This window comes from Caretta caretta, chromosome 5 (genome assembly GCF_965140235.1).
Source record: "Caretta caretta isolate rCarCar2 chromosome 5, rCarCar1.hap1, whole genome shotgun sequence".
Lineage (NCBI taxonomy): Eukaryota > Metazoa > Chordata > Testudines > Cheloniidae > Caretta > Caretta caretta.
This window is the reverse complement of record NC_134210.1, coordinates 26,245,861-26,263,238: the sequence shown is the minus strand read 5'-3', so window position 1 is coordinate 26,263,238 and position 17,378 is coordinate 26,245,861. Positions and strand designations below refer to the sequence as shown.

Here is a 17,378-nt window from a genome sequence, read left to right as displayed (position 1 = left end):
TGGGAATAGGGAGTCTTGAAGAGCAGCAGGACTGCCAGAGTCCCTTGGGAGGGAAGGCTGGGAAGCAGAAGCAGCCGATCTGTTGAAGTCCCCAGGACTTAACAGGGCAGAAGGAATCTGAGAACTAAAGAGGGAAACACCCTTGGGAGATGTAGCCCAGAGTGGGCCGAGGAACTGTGTTTTTGTTGATTTGATCTAAGTTTGGACAGTAAAACAATCTGGACAGAAACTGTGGGCATGGCAGTGAGCAGGGGAAAAGGCCTGTTTTGTTACAAGGATTTAGTCACAAAAAACACTTTTAAAAATCAATGATGTCTGTATAACTAAATCCCAAACTACTACAAAAATGTAAGGGAAAGAGTTCCACAGGCTCCACCAGTCTGGGATACATTTAGAGCTTTGCAAAAGTTTGCAATGAAATTTTCACAAAACTCCTTGGATTTCAAATTTTGTCTCAGACTCTGCATAGAGACTATGTTCTTTAAAAAGACTGCTCATGAATAATTTGGGTGAATTTTCGCTCAGAAATGTGTGGCTTAGACATTAAACCATACCTCACTATGATACCATTGCACACTGAATAATTGTCTCCCTGTTTGAAATACTCAGACAAATCTTGTAGGGCAAAGTTTAAAGCTTTATATTTCAATGTAGGCATTTTAATTGCATGGTGATCCTGATGTAATGTCTCAAAAATGTTGGTACATAATCCTCATAAAAAGTATTGCAAGACTAATGACCCTTGCAAAGTATATGGTCAATAAAATTGCTTTTAATAAATCCATATATGCTTATTTCTGTTAAATATTACAATAGCCAAAGAAAGGAGGTTCTGAATTGTTTCTTTTGGAAAAAGACCAAAATAGTCTCGGGATGTGAATGTACAGCCAATATGTTGTCTTCAGCCTTTGAAGTTTATTCTCCCATGAATTTATGTGTATAACTTTCAGAATTATGTAGATGTATTGATGGAAGATTAGAACCCTTCAATTTCTGAATTCATCTATTACCTGTGTAACAGCCAGAAACTATTGTGTAATTATGACTCAGTTTTACACTCTTGTAACTTCTTCTACACCTCAGTAATCCTCAACAAAATTAAACAGCCCCAATCTATTTTATAGTGTATGGGCAAATATGTCACCATATACACCTCCTGGGATTGTCCACACATCCAAATATTTTGGTCACACATAACATAAAAGTTTGCAGAAACCCAGAGCATTATGTTCTGTGAGACTCTCTCCCAAATCTACAAAGAACAAAGGTATATATTCAAAATACTAACAATAACAGCTTGGATTATATGATACCAAGTCTGGTTTGAGAAGCATTAGGCTTTTAGCTAGTGAGTTACTTATAATACACAAAATATGAATTTAATTAAAAATTACATCATACTATATCTAGAAAGATGATACTCTGTCATTTATAAATTAAATACTTACTGCATACTTACCTGAGTGTAAATGTGCACCAAATCCCCATGTGTATATGTTTATAAAACCTCTATGCAAACAATTTGCAGAACTATCAGTTTAGATAATGTTGCACCAAATATCTATGTATATTGTTATTTGTAGCACTAGAGCACCAAGTAGTATCACTGCGAAAGTTTAAATCAATGGTTCTCAACCCGGGGGCTGCTTGCGGCCCAGTCAGCACACAGCTGCAGCCTATGTGACATTCTCAGAGCCATCCGGGGAGTATATATATTGTGTGGATGCAGCCCACATAACCATAGAGAGCTGCATATGTGGCCTACAATGGTAAATAGTTGAGAACCACTGGTTTAAATTGATAAAAAATGCGTAAAAATAAACACTGATATTATCCAATGAATTTATTAAAAAATAAAAATATATAAGCACTTCCTTGGAGAATCAAATCTGTCCCTTGTGGCCTGCATGGAGTATTCTGCTCTTCTCCCGACCCTGGTTGAGGTACTGTGGGGTTTTATTATATATTATATTAATTATATTATATTATATATTTAGTTTATGTTCAAAGCATAGAGCATGGATTAGCCCTACCTCGCAGGAGTGCTGTGAGGATAAATACATTGAGGCACTTAGCTCCTATAGTGATGGCGACCATATAAGTACCTTAGGTGGATGGATAGCTTGTCAGTTTTAGCCAAAACCTTTAAATGTGGTAATATTAATGCCTCTCATGAAAAGGAGAAGACTAAAAAAAGTACAAGGCTCAGAGGAGTGTAACAGGAAAAATATCAGCCATGAAGATCTATAAAACTAGGAGTTGCTCATATCAGGTGATGTAAGGTTCTTTCAGAAGACACGGGGCTGAGAACCCATTTAAAGACTGTTGTTTCACAAAAGCCTCTACTGAGGCCATGGACGTTGTGCAGAACAGGCTCTCTCAATCAGTCTTCTTTCTTTTTTATTTACACTTTTGAAAATAAGACAATGCAAATCACTACATGGGCTTTCTTCCAAATGTCTTGCTTTGCTGTTCCAGCTCCAATTAGAGTCTCTCTCACTCACCCAGCAGGGATGAAGGGATACAGGGACTGAGCAGGGGTTTTATTCCTGCAGTGATTCATCCAAGTCACTGGGGTTGGCAGTGGTCTCAGCACTGAGGGCAGGGAGATTGACTCTCCTCTTCTGCTTTCAGTGCCTTCCCATGCTGGTGGGAGGAGGTGAAAGGGAGAGAGTTTGAGGGGCAACAGAAGGATGGAGAGCAGGTTGGGAGAAACGGGAATCAAAGGAAACAGGATCCCAATTCCCGTAGGGAGATGTACAACTGAGTCTCTAGTTTCACTTTGGGTCAGACTTTCCACATCTGTATAAGCTATGTACATAGAAACAAACTCCTCTATCTCACTAACATTTGTCAAAATAAATACTATTCTAACACTACATACTTTAGCAATCTAGTTTTTCATTAATAGCTGATATATATGAATATTGTCTCCTGGGCATTATTTCAGAAAAATTCAAGGAGTGCAAAGTTGTGTCAGCATCCCTACTTCTACCTCCCCACTGAGGCTATGGCTCATTGTAGGGAGTTAGCAGGCCATTCCCAACCTGGAGGTGGCGTCCCTGTCTTATCCCAGGAGGTGAAGGGCTGGGAGGGTGTCTCATTGATGGCTGTTCCATGGCAGGGATCGGGGCCTGGGTCACTCTCTGCTCAGTTCCAGCCCAGGCCATCGCTGCTGCTTCCTGTCTGGCTAATGGGGACCATGGGGTGATACTGACATCGCGGAGATTTGGCCTCTGGTCTGGCCTGTCCCACAGCAGCTCTCATGGGCCTGGGGGGAGATACCACAGTGCCAGCTGGCAAAGAGCTATGCAAAGTCAGGAAGGGGGGCAATTCCCCCTTTGCCCCATAGCAAAAAGAACCCATAATTCTCTAGCACTTGTGAAGGTGGAGTCTGTGCTCATTTTCTTTCAGAAAAGTGGGTCTTCCTGGTAAAAAGTTTAAGAACCACTAGAACAGAAGATTGCTGTACTCAGCGTATGGATAGGGTGACCAGACATCCGGTTTTAAAAGGAACAATCCCATATTTAAGCCCTCCTGGAGGTGTCCCGACTTTTTCTTAAAAACGGGCAAATTGTCCCGTATTTTCTGTCTCCCCCTCATCAGAACTAGCAGGTCCTGCTGCTGGCCGGATCCCTGCTTGCCAGCTGCCTGCCCACCAGCGGTGAGTGGGGGGGAGGGGAGGTCCAGTGGCCGACAATGGGGGAGGGTTTGCAAGGCTGGTGGCAGAGTAAAGCTGCTGCGTGTGGGGTCGGACGCTCCCCCTGTTGGTCCGTCCGTGCAGCCCACTCTGCAGACTGGCTCTTGATCACCAGAGTCCTGTCCCCCATCCTGTTTCTGGCTGGCACTGCACTGCGAGCTGTGGTGGCTGGTGAGTGTGGGCAGGCGCCAGGCAGCAGCTGGTTATGTGTTGCCTCTGGCTCCCACCCATCAGCCCTTTACATGTTCTCCCTCTTGCTGTCCTCTCCCTGTTTTGTCCCTTTACCCCCAACCCCGCTGCCCCTCCATATCCCTCTCGGCGGGGCACGTCCCGCTCCCAGCGCTGTGCGGAGAACCAGCCCCTGGTCGGAGTGCTCAGCGCACCAGCAGCCTCGCTGGCAGGCTTCTTCCTTCCTTCACTGCCTCTGGCTGCGCCGGCGCCCCAGGAAAGCCCAAGACCCTTCGGCCCAGGGCACTGGCCAGGAAGAACCGAACCCTGGATGTGACAAAGTCCTGCACAGCGCTGGCACAGGGAAATCTCGCCACCCCTCAGCTAAGCTCTGGAGTGGTGTGGGGACGGGGGGAAGCAATTTCCAGCCTGTTCGTGCCCCGACCCTGCAGGTTCCACAGAAGTGCCCTGGGCAGGGGCTTCGCACCCTCTTCACCCGCCCCTCCACCCTGTCCTGGGTCCTGCCCCACAGGGAGTGATGGGCTGCTCGGTCCCCTAGGCACCTGTCCCTGCTGAGCCAACTCTCTGGCTGGGTTCGCTGAAGCCCCAGTAGTCAGGTTCCCTGGGTCCAGGTGCACAATTCATCCTTAGGGCTTAACGTCTTCCTGCCCGTGCTGTAGCCAGGGGACAGGAGGCAGCTCGGTTATGTCGGTAGCCAGCAGGAGCCTGGAGGTGTTAGCTGCCTTTCGACACTGTGCGGGCAGGAAGGGACAAGCTCCTTCCAGTCACAGGGAAACAGGGGAGGGGTGGGAAGAGATGAGCTCTGCAAAGACATGGGCCAGGTCATCCCTTCCCCACTCCTCACCCCTGTGGCTGGAAGCATCTGAAAGGCTGCCGCTGGCCACATTCTGGTGTGAACCCTGGCAGAAATCTGGGGAGGGAGGCATGTGACCCTGCATGTCCCCTCCCCCCCCATGAGTTGCCTCAGGAAGATGTGGGGCCAGGTACCAGGAGAGGCGGGTCTGTCCCAGGGGCTCAGCCAGGCATGGAGGGCAGAGAGTGCAGGGCAGGGAGGGTCAGGTTGGTCAGTTACCTACCCTGTGCGAGAGAGGTGTATGGGAGAGTGTGTGTGTTACCTCTCCCTGTGTGAACCTTAAAGATAAGAAGGTAAATAAAAAGAATCCAATTACGCAGTATTTCTTTTTAACAAGGGCTCAATCAACTTGATGTTAATTTGAACATTTGTACTGCATACTTCTGATTGATTGCCATTGAATTCGCTTGAATATGAGTAATTTTACCAGGTGTCCTGTATTCAGCAAAGGGAAATATGGTCACCCTATTTATGGATCTTATACCAGTAAAGCTAGTGTGGCCTTGTGCTTAGATCATAAAATGGAGTCATATGTTCTGGGTTCCATTCCTAGCTGTGTCACTGAGTTGTGGTGTAACATTAGAAATCGTAAACCTCTCTATTCCCCAGTTTCTTCTTCTATTAAATAGGGATAATAATACTTTCCTACCTCACATATATGTTGTGAGCCTTAATTAATTAACATTCAACCTTGTAAGAAAGTCACTAGAAATGGACAATGCATTATTTATTTTTATTATTCTCCTTATCTGCAACTTCATCATCATTAGCTTGACTAATATCAGGAGCAAGTTAATAATGGGGTCTTGAGGCTTAGAAGAGCCTATTGGGTGGAAAAGGGAAACCAGAACTGAGGAGGAAGTTCCACAAGTGATGGAATGGAGGCTGAAGTCTCTTGCACAACAGATACATATTTTCCTGGCCTCCATCCTGCCACTGAACAGACTGGAGGTAGACAAGTATGTGACAGAGGAGTGGCAGAGGTACCTGCCCAAACTCAGCACAGAGTAATTTAAATCTCCACCCAGTCTTGGAACAACAGTGGAATATAGACTATTCTCTTGCCCTTGATGGCAGTAGGACATTGTGGAAGACAGTTTCTGGGCAGGATGTAAGGGCAAGGAAGAAGAGTACAGCCAACTGCAACTTGATAGTAGATATGTTGTTTTGTGTAGTTACAATGACTTTGGCATTTGAAAAATCCAGCTTTTGGATCATTTGGCTGTTTTTTGAGTGTGGATCTACTTTTTTGTGAGCAATACCTCATGTTGCAGGTTAGTATAATTTATTATATAGCTTTGCAATGCCATGTCTGTCTAGATTATGGAGTGTACATTTTTTTATGACTTCATGTTTTTATCTTTAACAAATTCATGAAGAGGAGAGAAAACTTTTAAAAAGTTGATTAGGCTTTTGTACCTGTAACTAAACTGGATACGATGAGTGGTAAGACCAACATCTGCAACATTCTCATCAGTAGTTCTCCTGGAAAGGAAAAGTACTTGACTTCCCGGTAGCTCATTTTGTATGGTCGGAGACAAAATCCAAGGATTATGCCTGAGGGAAACAAAAAGCATGACTTACTTTTCTAGGTTAAGCACTAGTAACATAATCTGAACATAAATGTGTGTGCAGTAGTTGCCATTAGGTGTCTCAGTAGAACATACAGAGTTTATTGTGGACCAGATTCTCATATCCTTACTCACATTGAGTAGTCCCATTGAGGTCAATGGAATTGCTTCTGAACATGAGTAAGAATATCAGAAGGTGGCTTATTGCTTGCACTATAATTTTATTTATTTATTAAATTTATAGAAAATATTATTCAGTCATTAGGTGCCCAGTTAATGCTCCAGGTCCCTTTACAATATTAAAATATACAATTTCAAATAAAAAACAGTAATGCACTGAATATTAGGTCATATGGCCTGGGGAGAGAAGGAATCTATGAGGTTACCTGGTCACAAAGCATGTTATAGAGTCGGCACCTTGCTCTGTGGATGGAGCTGTCCTTAAATTCTCCTGCAGTATGATTGTGGTTGTTCTCTTCAGAGGCGATGTGTCTGGGGGGGTATATGTGAGTCAAGTGCCGCCTCAGATTAGCCTGCTGGGGGTGGGGAGGAAAAGGGCTCTGTCGTTCTCTCTCTGTGCCTCCCTCCCTGGCACATTTGGCTACTCTCTCTGGCAGCCGCGTGGGGGGCGGTATGGAGCTGCTTCTGCCTGAGAGAGCCTGGCTGTGAGGCAGCGGTGGCCCACACCCTACCCAGGCTCGTCTGCTGGGGACAAGGGACAAGCATGCCGGGGCGGGGTGGGGGATCCCTGCTGCCTCCCAGCCAGGCTCTCTCAGGCAGAAGCAGCTCTATCCTGCTCGCCGCCCGGCTGCCAGGGAGAGCGGCCAAATGTGCCAGGGTGAAGTGCGGGGAGAGAAGGACAGAGCCCTCTCCCTCACAGGTAATGTGGGGCAGGGAGAACACAGCAGCCTGGGTTGGGCTTAGGGTGCGGGGGGTGTCACTGCGCAGAGGAGACACATGGAGCAGTCATGTATTCTCCCCTTTAGATTGTGCTCCCCCACCCCCCAGTATGGAGAGGCATGAGTTGTCTGTGGTTCTCTTCTTTGTATGGAAAACACAATTCTTGTGCATAAAGAATCTATTGGAGTAATGTATGTGGACACTTCATTTCTACACTTAATAAGCACCGTACTGAATAATAAGCAAGTAGAATAGACGGGCTTCTTACTTAGGCTCTGATCCTGTAATTATCTTCAGATGGAGGCATCCTTTTGCCCCACAGAAATCAGTAAGGAAGGGTCTTTGAGCATGTCAGGATTCAAACCTTATACAGTGTTATAAGGGCTATATTTTCTGTCCACTAAGGCCATTTTTTGCACATAGTGGAGACTTGGGGCTTCAGTGAATAGTTCTGTGAATATTATCTGAATGTGAAAGCAGTTACTGCAGCTCCTGAAACTTGAGATGCCAACTTTCAGAGTGGCAGCCGTGTTCGTCTGTATCCGCAAAAAGAAAAGGAGGACTTGTGGCACCTTAGAGACGAACCAATTTATTTGAGCATGAGCTTTCGTGAGCTACAGCTCGCTTCATCGGATGCATCCACGGCATGCATCCGATGAAGTGAGCTGTAGCTCACGAAAGCTCATGCTCAAATAAATTGGTTCGTCTCTAAGGTGCCACAAGTCCTCCTTTTCTTTTTGAGATGCCAAGAATTTCTGCTGATTTTTCTGTGTTATTTAATATGCTGTTCTGTAAACCACTGTATGCGATATTACAGTGGTTGTCCAGCATTACACAGTAGAAGGAATCAGAACTTCTGAGGCGCAGAGAATGATCTAGGGCTGAGCAGAGGCCTGGGAGCTGTGAGATGAGCTCTAATCTTTGCTTTGCCAATGACATCATGTATGGGCTGAGGCAAGTCATTTAACCACTCTGGATCTCACTTTCCCCTCTTGTAAAACTGGTATAATGATACATAATGTACCTGCTGGAAAGGTTTGTTTTGAGGATTAATTATGGTCAGATAATGTTATTAGCAGTGCAGGAAAGGATTTAAAAGAATAATTCCCTCCAGTGCAGGAGTCACTAGGGTGAAATTTTATGGACTCTGCTGTGTAGAAGGTCAGTCCAGGATGATCATAATAATCCCATCTGACCTTAAAATCTATGAAAAATAAAAAAGATATTTAACATGAACTTAGTAGTGATTTTAAATATTTAAATACCACATTTTATATCCTTGCTATAGAACATATTTACAATGGTTTTTTAAAGTGACTAATAAGTCTGAAAAAGATATGGCAAATTTTCTTAACTTGTTTCAATTCATCTGTAGTGCTATCTTTTAAAAGTCTTAAACAATGAGACAAAGCAGCTTATCGATGTAGTGGACCTTTAAAGATAAAGTATAGTGATAAGGCTATCTATCAAAATCAAATCAGGAAGCAGGGCCTGATCCAATGTTGCTGTGAAGCAGGGTGCTTAACACCTCTTAGCAGTTTCTAGTACCCTGCAGGATCAGGCTTGAAGAGGCTGAATGCTGGAGCTGGCCTTTTTCAGTAAGAGTTTCAGGTTTCTGATTCCGTCTGAACATTGGACTGAAACAAAGCCTCACATAAAACGTCCCGCAACCTGTTGCACAGGTTTTTCCTCTACCTTTTATATAAGTAAAGAGCAAGCAATCTATGATATCAGAAGCCAAACTTTCTGAATGGTAAAACGGTGCCCCACTTCTGCATTGTAGTGGAGAACCATTTTGTAACAGAATCTTTTGGCTTCTTCAAGACAAAAATCAATACTGTTTGTTAAAGTCAGTGAGTGGAATTTTAAAAGGTAACTATAGTACTACAACAAAACCAGACCCTTGGTTGAATTGTACAGTTATTCTTGTAAACAGAAAGAACTGAGGTTAGGAATAATCAGAGACGGGTTTTAGGATGTACCCATCACAGATGCAACGGAATTCCTGGAAAACTCCCAGCTTGTGGGACAGTCCCAATGATGGAGTCTTTTGCTGTCTTTCTGCATTAGTTGACATTTCACTAATGGCCTAGCAATAGATAGTGCTAAAAGTGCGGAGGACAGTGTGATCTCTGTTGGCCAACTGTGAGAAAACACCCAGCTGCTAGAACTTCTTCCTTTATTTGACTAGAATGTGGGGATGGAGGGAATTTGATGCTGTGCCCCAATTTCCCCTGGGACACATGAGGAAGAGGAAATTTGAAGAAAGGAGATACAAGATGAAAACGTGGTTGGGAGGGGAGGAAGGAGAGTAAATCTGCCATGAAGAACGTGGGGCTTACAAAATCCTAGACCCAGCCTTGGGAATATTTTATTGCAGTTTTTTTTAGTGATTATATTCAAATGAGATTCAGCATGTTTAAACACAATGGACAAAATGGTCCAAAACACAAATTATTCATAGAAAGAAAAAATTAATAAGGCTGACAGTGGCATAGGGATGAAAGTGGGTAAAATAGTTAGATGTGATCTCATAATACAAATGGCATCAAAAAAAGGCAAACGTGCTTTGGGGCTGCTTATACAGAGCCATGATATCATAGGACAGGGAGAAGCATGACTCTGGTGAAACTAAAATTGGAATACTGCATTCAATTCTAGACACTTTCGCACCAAGAAGATGTAACAAGTTTAGAGTGCCCATTTTCCACATTCATATCTTAGAAACTATACCTGTTTCTCTAGTGGCTAGGAAACATGACAATTATCTATAATTATCCAAAAGGTATAAACACCAAGTGGAGAGTAATTTAGTGTGCTACAACTAAACTTTCTGCTAGAAGGGAGACCAATTAATTAATTAAAATTAATACATTTTAACTAATGCATTTTTGAGAATAATTTATTTATTAAAATGATTCTTATTCTTTTTCCTTTGAGTAACAGTGAATATAACGGATATATTCTTCTATGTGGGCAAAACAAAAGGAGTCTTCTGAGATTCTACGAGAGGAATCTAAGCACCAGCAGTTTATTTTGAAAGACAAAATTTATGCGTCATTTTGTAAAATGAATTTTAAAAGGAACATAAAAATCCCCTCATCGAGCAGATAAAGAACTTCTTATAGTCCTGTCTATACTTCAGTATGGGCTTGGTCTTGAAATGGTAGAAAACTGTTTCAGCACCTGGCTCATAGTGTTGTATAGATGGGATGGATGGCAGGCCACACACCTTCAAACAGGATTTAGTTTCTACATCAGTAGAACCATCCGGTCACAGTTAGAAAATTAGAGGTCGACCCTAACCCACTACGAAGCACTTCTGAATTCTAGGGAAATTTAAATCTAATCTTCTCTCTAATGCTGGGCTTTTTCCTGAGCTCATCACCTTGATATCTGAACTTTGTGGCTGGGTCCTTCACTAAGTTTTGTAGCTTCAATAGATTTCTTCCCCTGAAATAATTGAAATATTGAAACTAGCACAGAAATTCTCAAAGATAAAAAGACAAACAATTTTGAAATGAACATTAACAGGAACTCAGTTTTGTAAAACCATTGAGTTTCCAGTTTTTAAAAGTAATAGTGAATCCCTAACCTGTTTCTCTATTTCAGAAGCATGCAGTTGTGGACATAAAGGACTGTAGATTTATTTACAGTGCATATTTCTTAAATAAACTTTCTTTGTGGAATATTTCAGAACAAAATATAAAAATAAATGATTTTTATTTTTGACATGATCAAAAGCCAGACCTAGCTGTTTTAAACTGAAAACATCAACATGTATTCCACAAGAAAATTACTAGACAGTGCTTCCATTACAAGGTACAAGATCTGAATTTTCCTTCCTGGTGCAAACAGAAGACACCAAAACCTGACACCTAACTGAGACAGACGTTCTTACTCTTCTACTAGGTAAAAATAACGCACCAAACTGAGGGTGGCTGTTAATGCTGATTCAGCATCAATTCTGGGAATAATGTTCTGTTTCAAATAAGACATAATGAACAACTGCATGCCACTGATTTACATGGGTAGTAACGGAACCTGCCAGGTCAGATCTGAGCACTTGTCTAGTACTTTGTTTCTCACAATGACCAGAAGCAGTTGCTGAGGATGGTGCCAGTTCTTAATTAGAGACATATATGGAATGCAATAAACCTCTTTCTCACTCTAAAAAGTTAGTGATTGGTTTATGACCTGAAGCGTGAGAATTTCTATATTTTATATGACTGTGGATGTTTCCACAATCCATATAAATTTGTAATCCTTTTTTTGACTTCCATTAACCTCATGGATCTAATGATATCTTGTAGCAGTGAATTCTGTACGTGGATTATGTATTTCATAAAAAGTTTCAGAGTAACAGCCGTGTTAGTCTGTATTCGCAAAGAGAAAAGGAGTACTTGTGGCACCTTAGAGACTAACCAATTTATTTGAGCATAAGCTTTCGTGAGCTACAGCTCACTTCATCGGATGCATACTGTGGAAAGTGTAGAAGATCCTTTTATATACACACAAAGCATGAAAAAATATCTCCTCCCACCCCACTCTCCTGCTGCTAATAGCTTATCTAAAGTGATCACTCTCCTTACAATGTGTATGATAATCAAGTAGGGCCATTTCTAGCACAAATCCAGGTTTTCTCACCCCTCCCCCCCCACAAACCCACTCTCCTGCTGGTAATAGCTTAAGCAGGAGAGTGGGTTTGTGGGGGGGGAGGGGTGAGAAAACCTGGATTTGTGCTGGAGATGGCCCAACTTGATTGTCATGCACATTGTAAGGAGAGTGATCACTTTAGATAAGCTATTTGCAGCAGGAGAGTGGGGTGGGAGGAGGTATTTTTTCATGCTTTGTGTGTATATAAAAGAATCTTCTACACTTTCCACAGTATGCATCCGATGAAGTGAGCTGTAGCTCACGAAAGCTTATGCTCAAATAAATTGGTTAGTCTCTAAGGTGCCACAAGTACTCCTTTTCTCTTCATAAAAAGTGTTTCTATTAATAATTTTAATGTGTTTCATTTTTGTTGAATATTCCCTTGTTCTTGTGTTACAAGAAGACAAATAGGAGCGCTTGATCAACAGCATTAGAAGCATTTGATTATTTTCCCTGCACTATTCATCATTTTATATACCTCTACCCTGTCCTCTCTCTCTTACTCATTTCCTCTCTGAACTACACAGTAGTGTTTGAAAATCTCCATGCCTCTAAATAATTTTTATAGACCCTTTCTATATATATTTTACTATTTCTGTGACCTGAGCAAAGCTTTCACATTAGCTGTCCACATTCACCACTAGACCTTTCCCCTTGGGGTTTACACTGAATTTAGAACTAGCAATGAGTAGTTCACATTATTCTTTCCAATTACTTTGCATTTGTCAGCACCTAAATTTCATATGCCACCATATTGTTCATTCACCAAGATTTTGTTAAGTCTTTTTGAAACCCTCACAGTTTTCTCTAGGTCTGACTATCTGATATGTTGTAGTTTACTCCCTTTTCCAGATCATTAAAAAGTATAGTACACCACACCAGCCCCAGTAGAAGATATTGGGGCACCCTGCTGTTAATCTGTTACTTTATTGAAAATTGACCAATTATTCTTACTCAAAGGTTTTGAAAGGTCAGATAAATTATACATGCTATTTCCCCTCTTTTAGCATGTGTAAGGTTTTCTAGTTGATTTTCCTTTACTAAAGCTATGCTAGTTTGTCCCTGTCCTGTCATGTTTGTAGTCTGGGAGTATAATGTAGCAAAATCTCATTCCATGGGCAAGTTATTAATAGAAGGCTAAGGGAAGTGTCATTTGATTTGTTAGCATCTACAGAATCATAATTTCAATGGTGTCACTGTCTAGGGCATGGCAGGGAGGGCTTGCTGCCTCCCCCTATCCTGCACCCCCGGCTCCCAGCTCCAAGTCCTCCAGTTCATAGACATTTTGATAATAGAGTCTTTGGAAATGGGTTGAATTTGGTATCATTTGAAAGTCTTTTCTCACATGAACACAGTAGTACCAAACATGACAAATCTAAAAGAATTATGTAGATATATTTGAGAAAATATTTAAACATCAACTTTTAAAAATTGTACTTTAACACAGGGTTGTACTGCTTACATTGAAAAAAGGTCTTTGGGAATCCTAGAGAAGTTAGCCTTGACAAGTAGGACTGAAAACATTTATTCATTAACATCATCTTCAATGTCATCTCCATCTAGGACATCACTGCTAGAAAAATTGTCACACTAATCCTTGTCTACGCTACACTCACACAGGTCCATACAAGGTAGGCTGCTGGCTAAACATTTGCTGCGTGGTGAGCATTTGGATTTGATTAGCTGCAGGATTGATTTGGAAGCACATGGTATTTCACACATAACTGGTATCATTGGTCCATCTTTCAAGACCCATCCATGCCTGATAGGGGAGGGTAGTTTTGGATGAACTCAATCATCCTGGAGCCATTCCATTGCTTGATAATTTGCCCCCTTGAAGCAGGTATAAATGCATCCCTTCTTGGTGGCAATTTTGCTGAGTGAACTGAGCGATCAATGGGGCTAACAGGTATGATTGGCAGGATGCATACACAGGTCATTTGCTCCAGTACCTCGTATGGTGCTGAATTAAAGGCTGACCAGGTTGGAATGTACCTTTCTCCTTAAATGGTTTGGTATGATATGTCCTGGGTGTCTAGATCATTTGATGGTACATCTTCTGTCTCTTCATCTGAAGCCATACTCAATGATTTTTAACCTCTGGAGTGCATCCCAGTTTTGCACAATAACCAAGTGAGATCAAAGATAGTGAATATAGAAAACTCTGTTACAGTCAATTTAACTGCTGCTTCACTGAAAACTGGACTTCTTGGCTTCAGATTTTTTGGACCTTAGTAGGAAAGTGAGTCATTAAGTCAGGAAGCTCCTTCAAGGAATTGTTCTTTGATAGTCCAGACAACACTTGAGGTTGAGACTGGTTCCCATTAATATACTCCTGACCATGACAGTAGCATAAAGAGTACCGTTGCCATCAGTTGTATCTTCAAGGAAGTCTAAGTTATCGGCAGCACAAAATATAAACTTACCCTTGATGAGGTCTGGGGGAATGGACAACCCTTCATTCAGTTCCACGCAGCAAAGAACTTTGTTTGCAATTGCAGTCTCCAGGTAGAATACTTTGTTACAGTCAATGGAGAAGCCAATGCTCTGCATATGTAACACTGATAGATCTCTCTCTCTCTCTCAAACCAACAGCTACTTGTTATGGTAGACTATACATATGATGCGCAGTTATGTATGTGTTGGAAACCTGCCTTGCATTGAAGCACTTGTATATGAGGCTGTCAAGGTTCCTTCCCCACTCTGAACTCTAGGGTACAGATGTGGGGACCTGCATGAAAGACCCCCTAAGCTCATTCTTACCAGCTTAGGTTAAAAACTTCCTCAAGGTACAAACTTTGCCTTGTCCTTGAACCCTATGCTGCCACCACCAAGCGTGTTAAACAAAGAACAGGGAAAGAGCCCACTTGGAGACGTCTTCCCCCCAAAATATCCCCCCAAGCCCTACACTCCCTTTCCTGGGGAAGGCTTGATAAAAATCCTCACCAATTTGCATAGGTGAACACCGACCCAAACCTTTAGATCTTAAGAACAATGAAAAAGCAATCAGGATCTTAAAAGAAGAATTTTAATTAAAGAAAAAGTAAAAGAATCACCTCTGTAAAATCAGAATGGTAAATACCTTACAGTGTAATCAGATTCAAAACATAGAGAATCCCTCTAGGCAAAACCTTAAGTTACAAAAAGACACAAAAACAGGAATATACATTCCATTCAGCACAACCTATTTTACCAGCCATTTAACGAAAGGAAATCTAACGCATTTCTAGCTAGATTGCTTACTAACTTTTTACAGGAGTTCTGAAGAGCATTCCTGATCTGGTCCTGGCAAAAGCATCACACAGACAGACAGACCCTTTGTTCCCCTCCCCAACCCCCCCTCCCCTCCAGCTTTGAAAGTATCTTGTCTCCTCATTCGTCATTTTGGTCAGGTGCCAGCGAGGTTATCTTAGCTTCTTAACCCTTTACAGGTGAAAGGGTTTTGCCTCTGGCCAGGAGGGATTTTATAGTTCTGTATACAGAAAGGTCATTACTCTTCCCTTTATATTTATGACAGAGGCTTTCTGATAAAATGGCAGCCTTGTTTTCCACTTGCTTACTTTCATTCTCATTGGTGCTGAAGTCACTGCAATCACCAATGCACCACTTCAGGAAGTAGTACATGTCATATGGTATTATTTTTCAGGTTTGGCATCAGGTTTTGATCCCTGAAACTCCCACATACTGCAGGACAAAAAGCTCTTCTACAAAAATTTAGCAGCTGCAAACAGTCTTCATATTACTGTTGACATCCGTGCTTTCTGCCACTTTTGATAGAGCCACATCTTTTGCAGCTTTTAAGGATATGCATTGTGATTCATTTCTGCAGATAGGATTGCTAAAAAGTACGTCCCTTTCCCACAGTTCATCTTCAATAAATGCTCTAAGAGCCTTTCTTGTAAGCATTTGTTTGTCTTCAGTGCCATTCAAAGCACATTCTTCTCTGTACTTAGCTTCTGCATCAGCTATTGACACCACTTCACCATCCATTTGAGCCTTTTCAAGGCAATTAATGATTTCAGCTGTGGTGCAGTAGAAACATGGGTATTTGTTTCTGTTGCTTTTTACCATTTGACACAACCCATTACATACATTCTTGGTGTAGGATTCAATGTGATACACAATGTCATATGTGTAGGCATCTTTTGGGTCAATGCACCCACTTAACTTTACTTTCCATGCAATGTTCATGAAAGCTCTACAACCTCATCCCCATGAACCCATCTGAGGGACCTCCTACATGCTTCCCAAGATACACAAACAAGAGGAGCCAGGCAGACCCATCACAACTGGCCACCGTATTCTTAATGAAAGAATATCAGGAGTCCTAGAAACCATCCACCAACCACTCACAGCAGAAAGGCCCAGCTTCCTCCAGGACACAACCAGTTTCCTCCAGAAACTCTGCAACATTAACAACCTCTCTCAGAACACCATCCTTGCCACCATGGAAGTCACCTCCCTATATACCAATATGCCTCACTATGACGGCATTGCTGCCTGACTCAAATATTTACAAGATAATGGACAACCTTCAGACATCTGCCCCAAACACATTGCCAAACTCATCCATTTCATCCTTACCTATACAAATTTTACATTCAAGAACAAACCATGGGAACAGCCATGGATACTAGGATGGTTCCCCAATATGCCAACCTCTTCATGTGCCTCCTTGAAGAAGAATTTCTGGACAAATGCACCACATAACCAATGATATATCTGAGAAACATCTATGGTATTTTCATCTTCCGGACAGATGACCTAAGCTCCCTCGTAGATTTCCACCACAACTTCAGTGGCCACCACCCATCCATTAATCCCTCTCTAGAACACTCCCACCAACTTCCCATACACCACAATCAGCTTCAGCAATGGAACCCTACAGACAACTATATACAAGAAACCCACAGATTACCATCCTTACCTTCACAGATCCAGGAACCACCTCAACCATGCCAGGAAACCTGTTATCTACAGCCAGGCACTCAGATACCACAGAATATGATCCGAGGAGAAATTCCAGGATATACACCTTAACACACTTAAAACCAACTTCACTAAACAACGCTCCATGAGAGAAGTAGATTGCATCATGGAATGGGCCACCCTAATGCCCTGATAGAACCTGTGTTGATACAGAAATAAAACTTCCTTCAACTGCACACTTCTGGATGTCATCTACCACCCCACACTGGAACCCATACTGGGTATCATCAAACAGTTACAACTTATACTCAATAGGGGCCACATCCTGAAAGAAATCTTTCCTGGACCCCCTCTTCAGACCTTCAACTAACCCCCCAACCTTGCTGAGCTCATCATCAGAAGCTAGGTCCCCACAGACCAGGGCATACCAATTCAAAATGGCACCAGACACTGCCAGAACAACAAATATAAAATGTGTGAACCTAGCTCCACTGTTATGATGATCAACACCCCCCACAACACACCTTTTGAGATCCATGGGTCCTACACATGCCTATCACCACATGTGGTGTAGCTCATC

The 17,378-nt window shown here is 42.3% G+C and overlaps 1 protein-coding gene across 1 annotated transcript in view; it reads right to left on the bottom strand.

Moving 5' to 3' along the window:
* The window catches only part of SLC1A3 (solute carrier family 1 member 3), a 92,244-nt gene that overhangs the window by 64,049 nt on the left and 10,817 nt on the right, over positions 1–17,378 (bottom strand). The window contains exon 3 of the mRNA XM_048850011.2: positions 6,162–6,299. Within this exon, the coding sequence (XP_048705968.1) occupies positions 6,162–6,299 (138 nt within the window). The remainder of the gene's footprint in view (positions 1–6,161; positions 6,300–17,378) is intronic.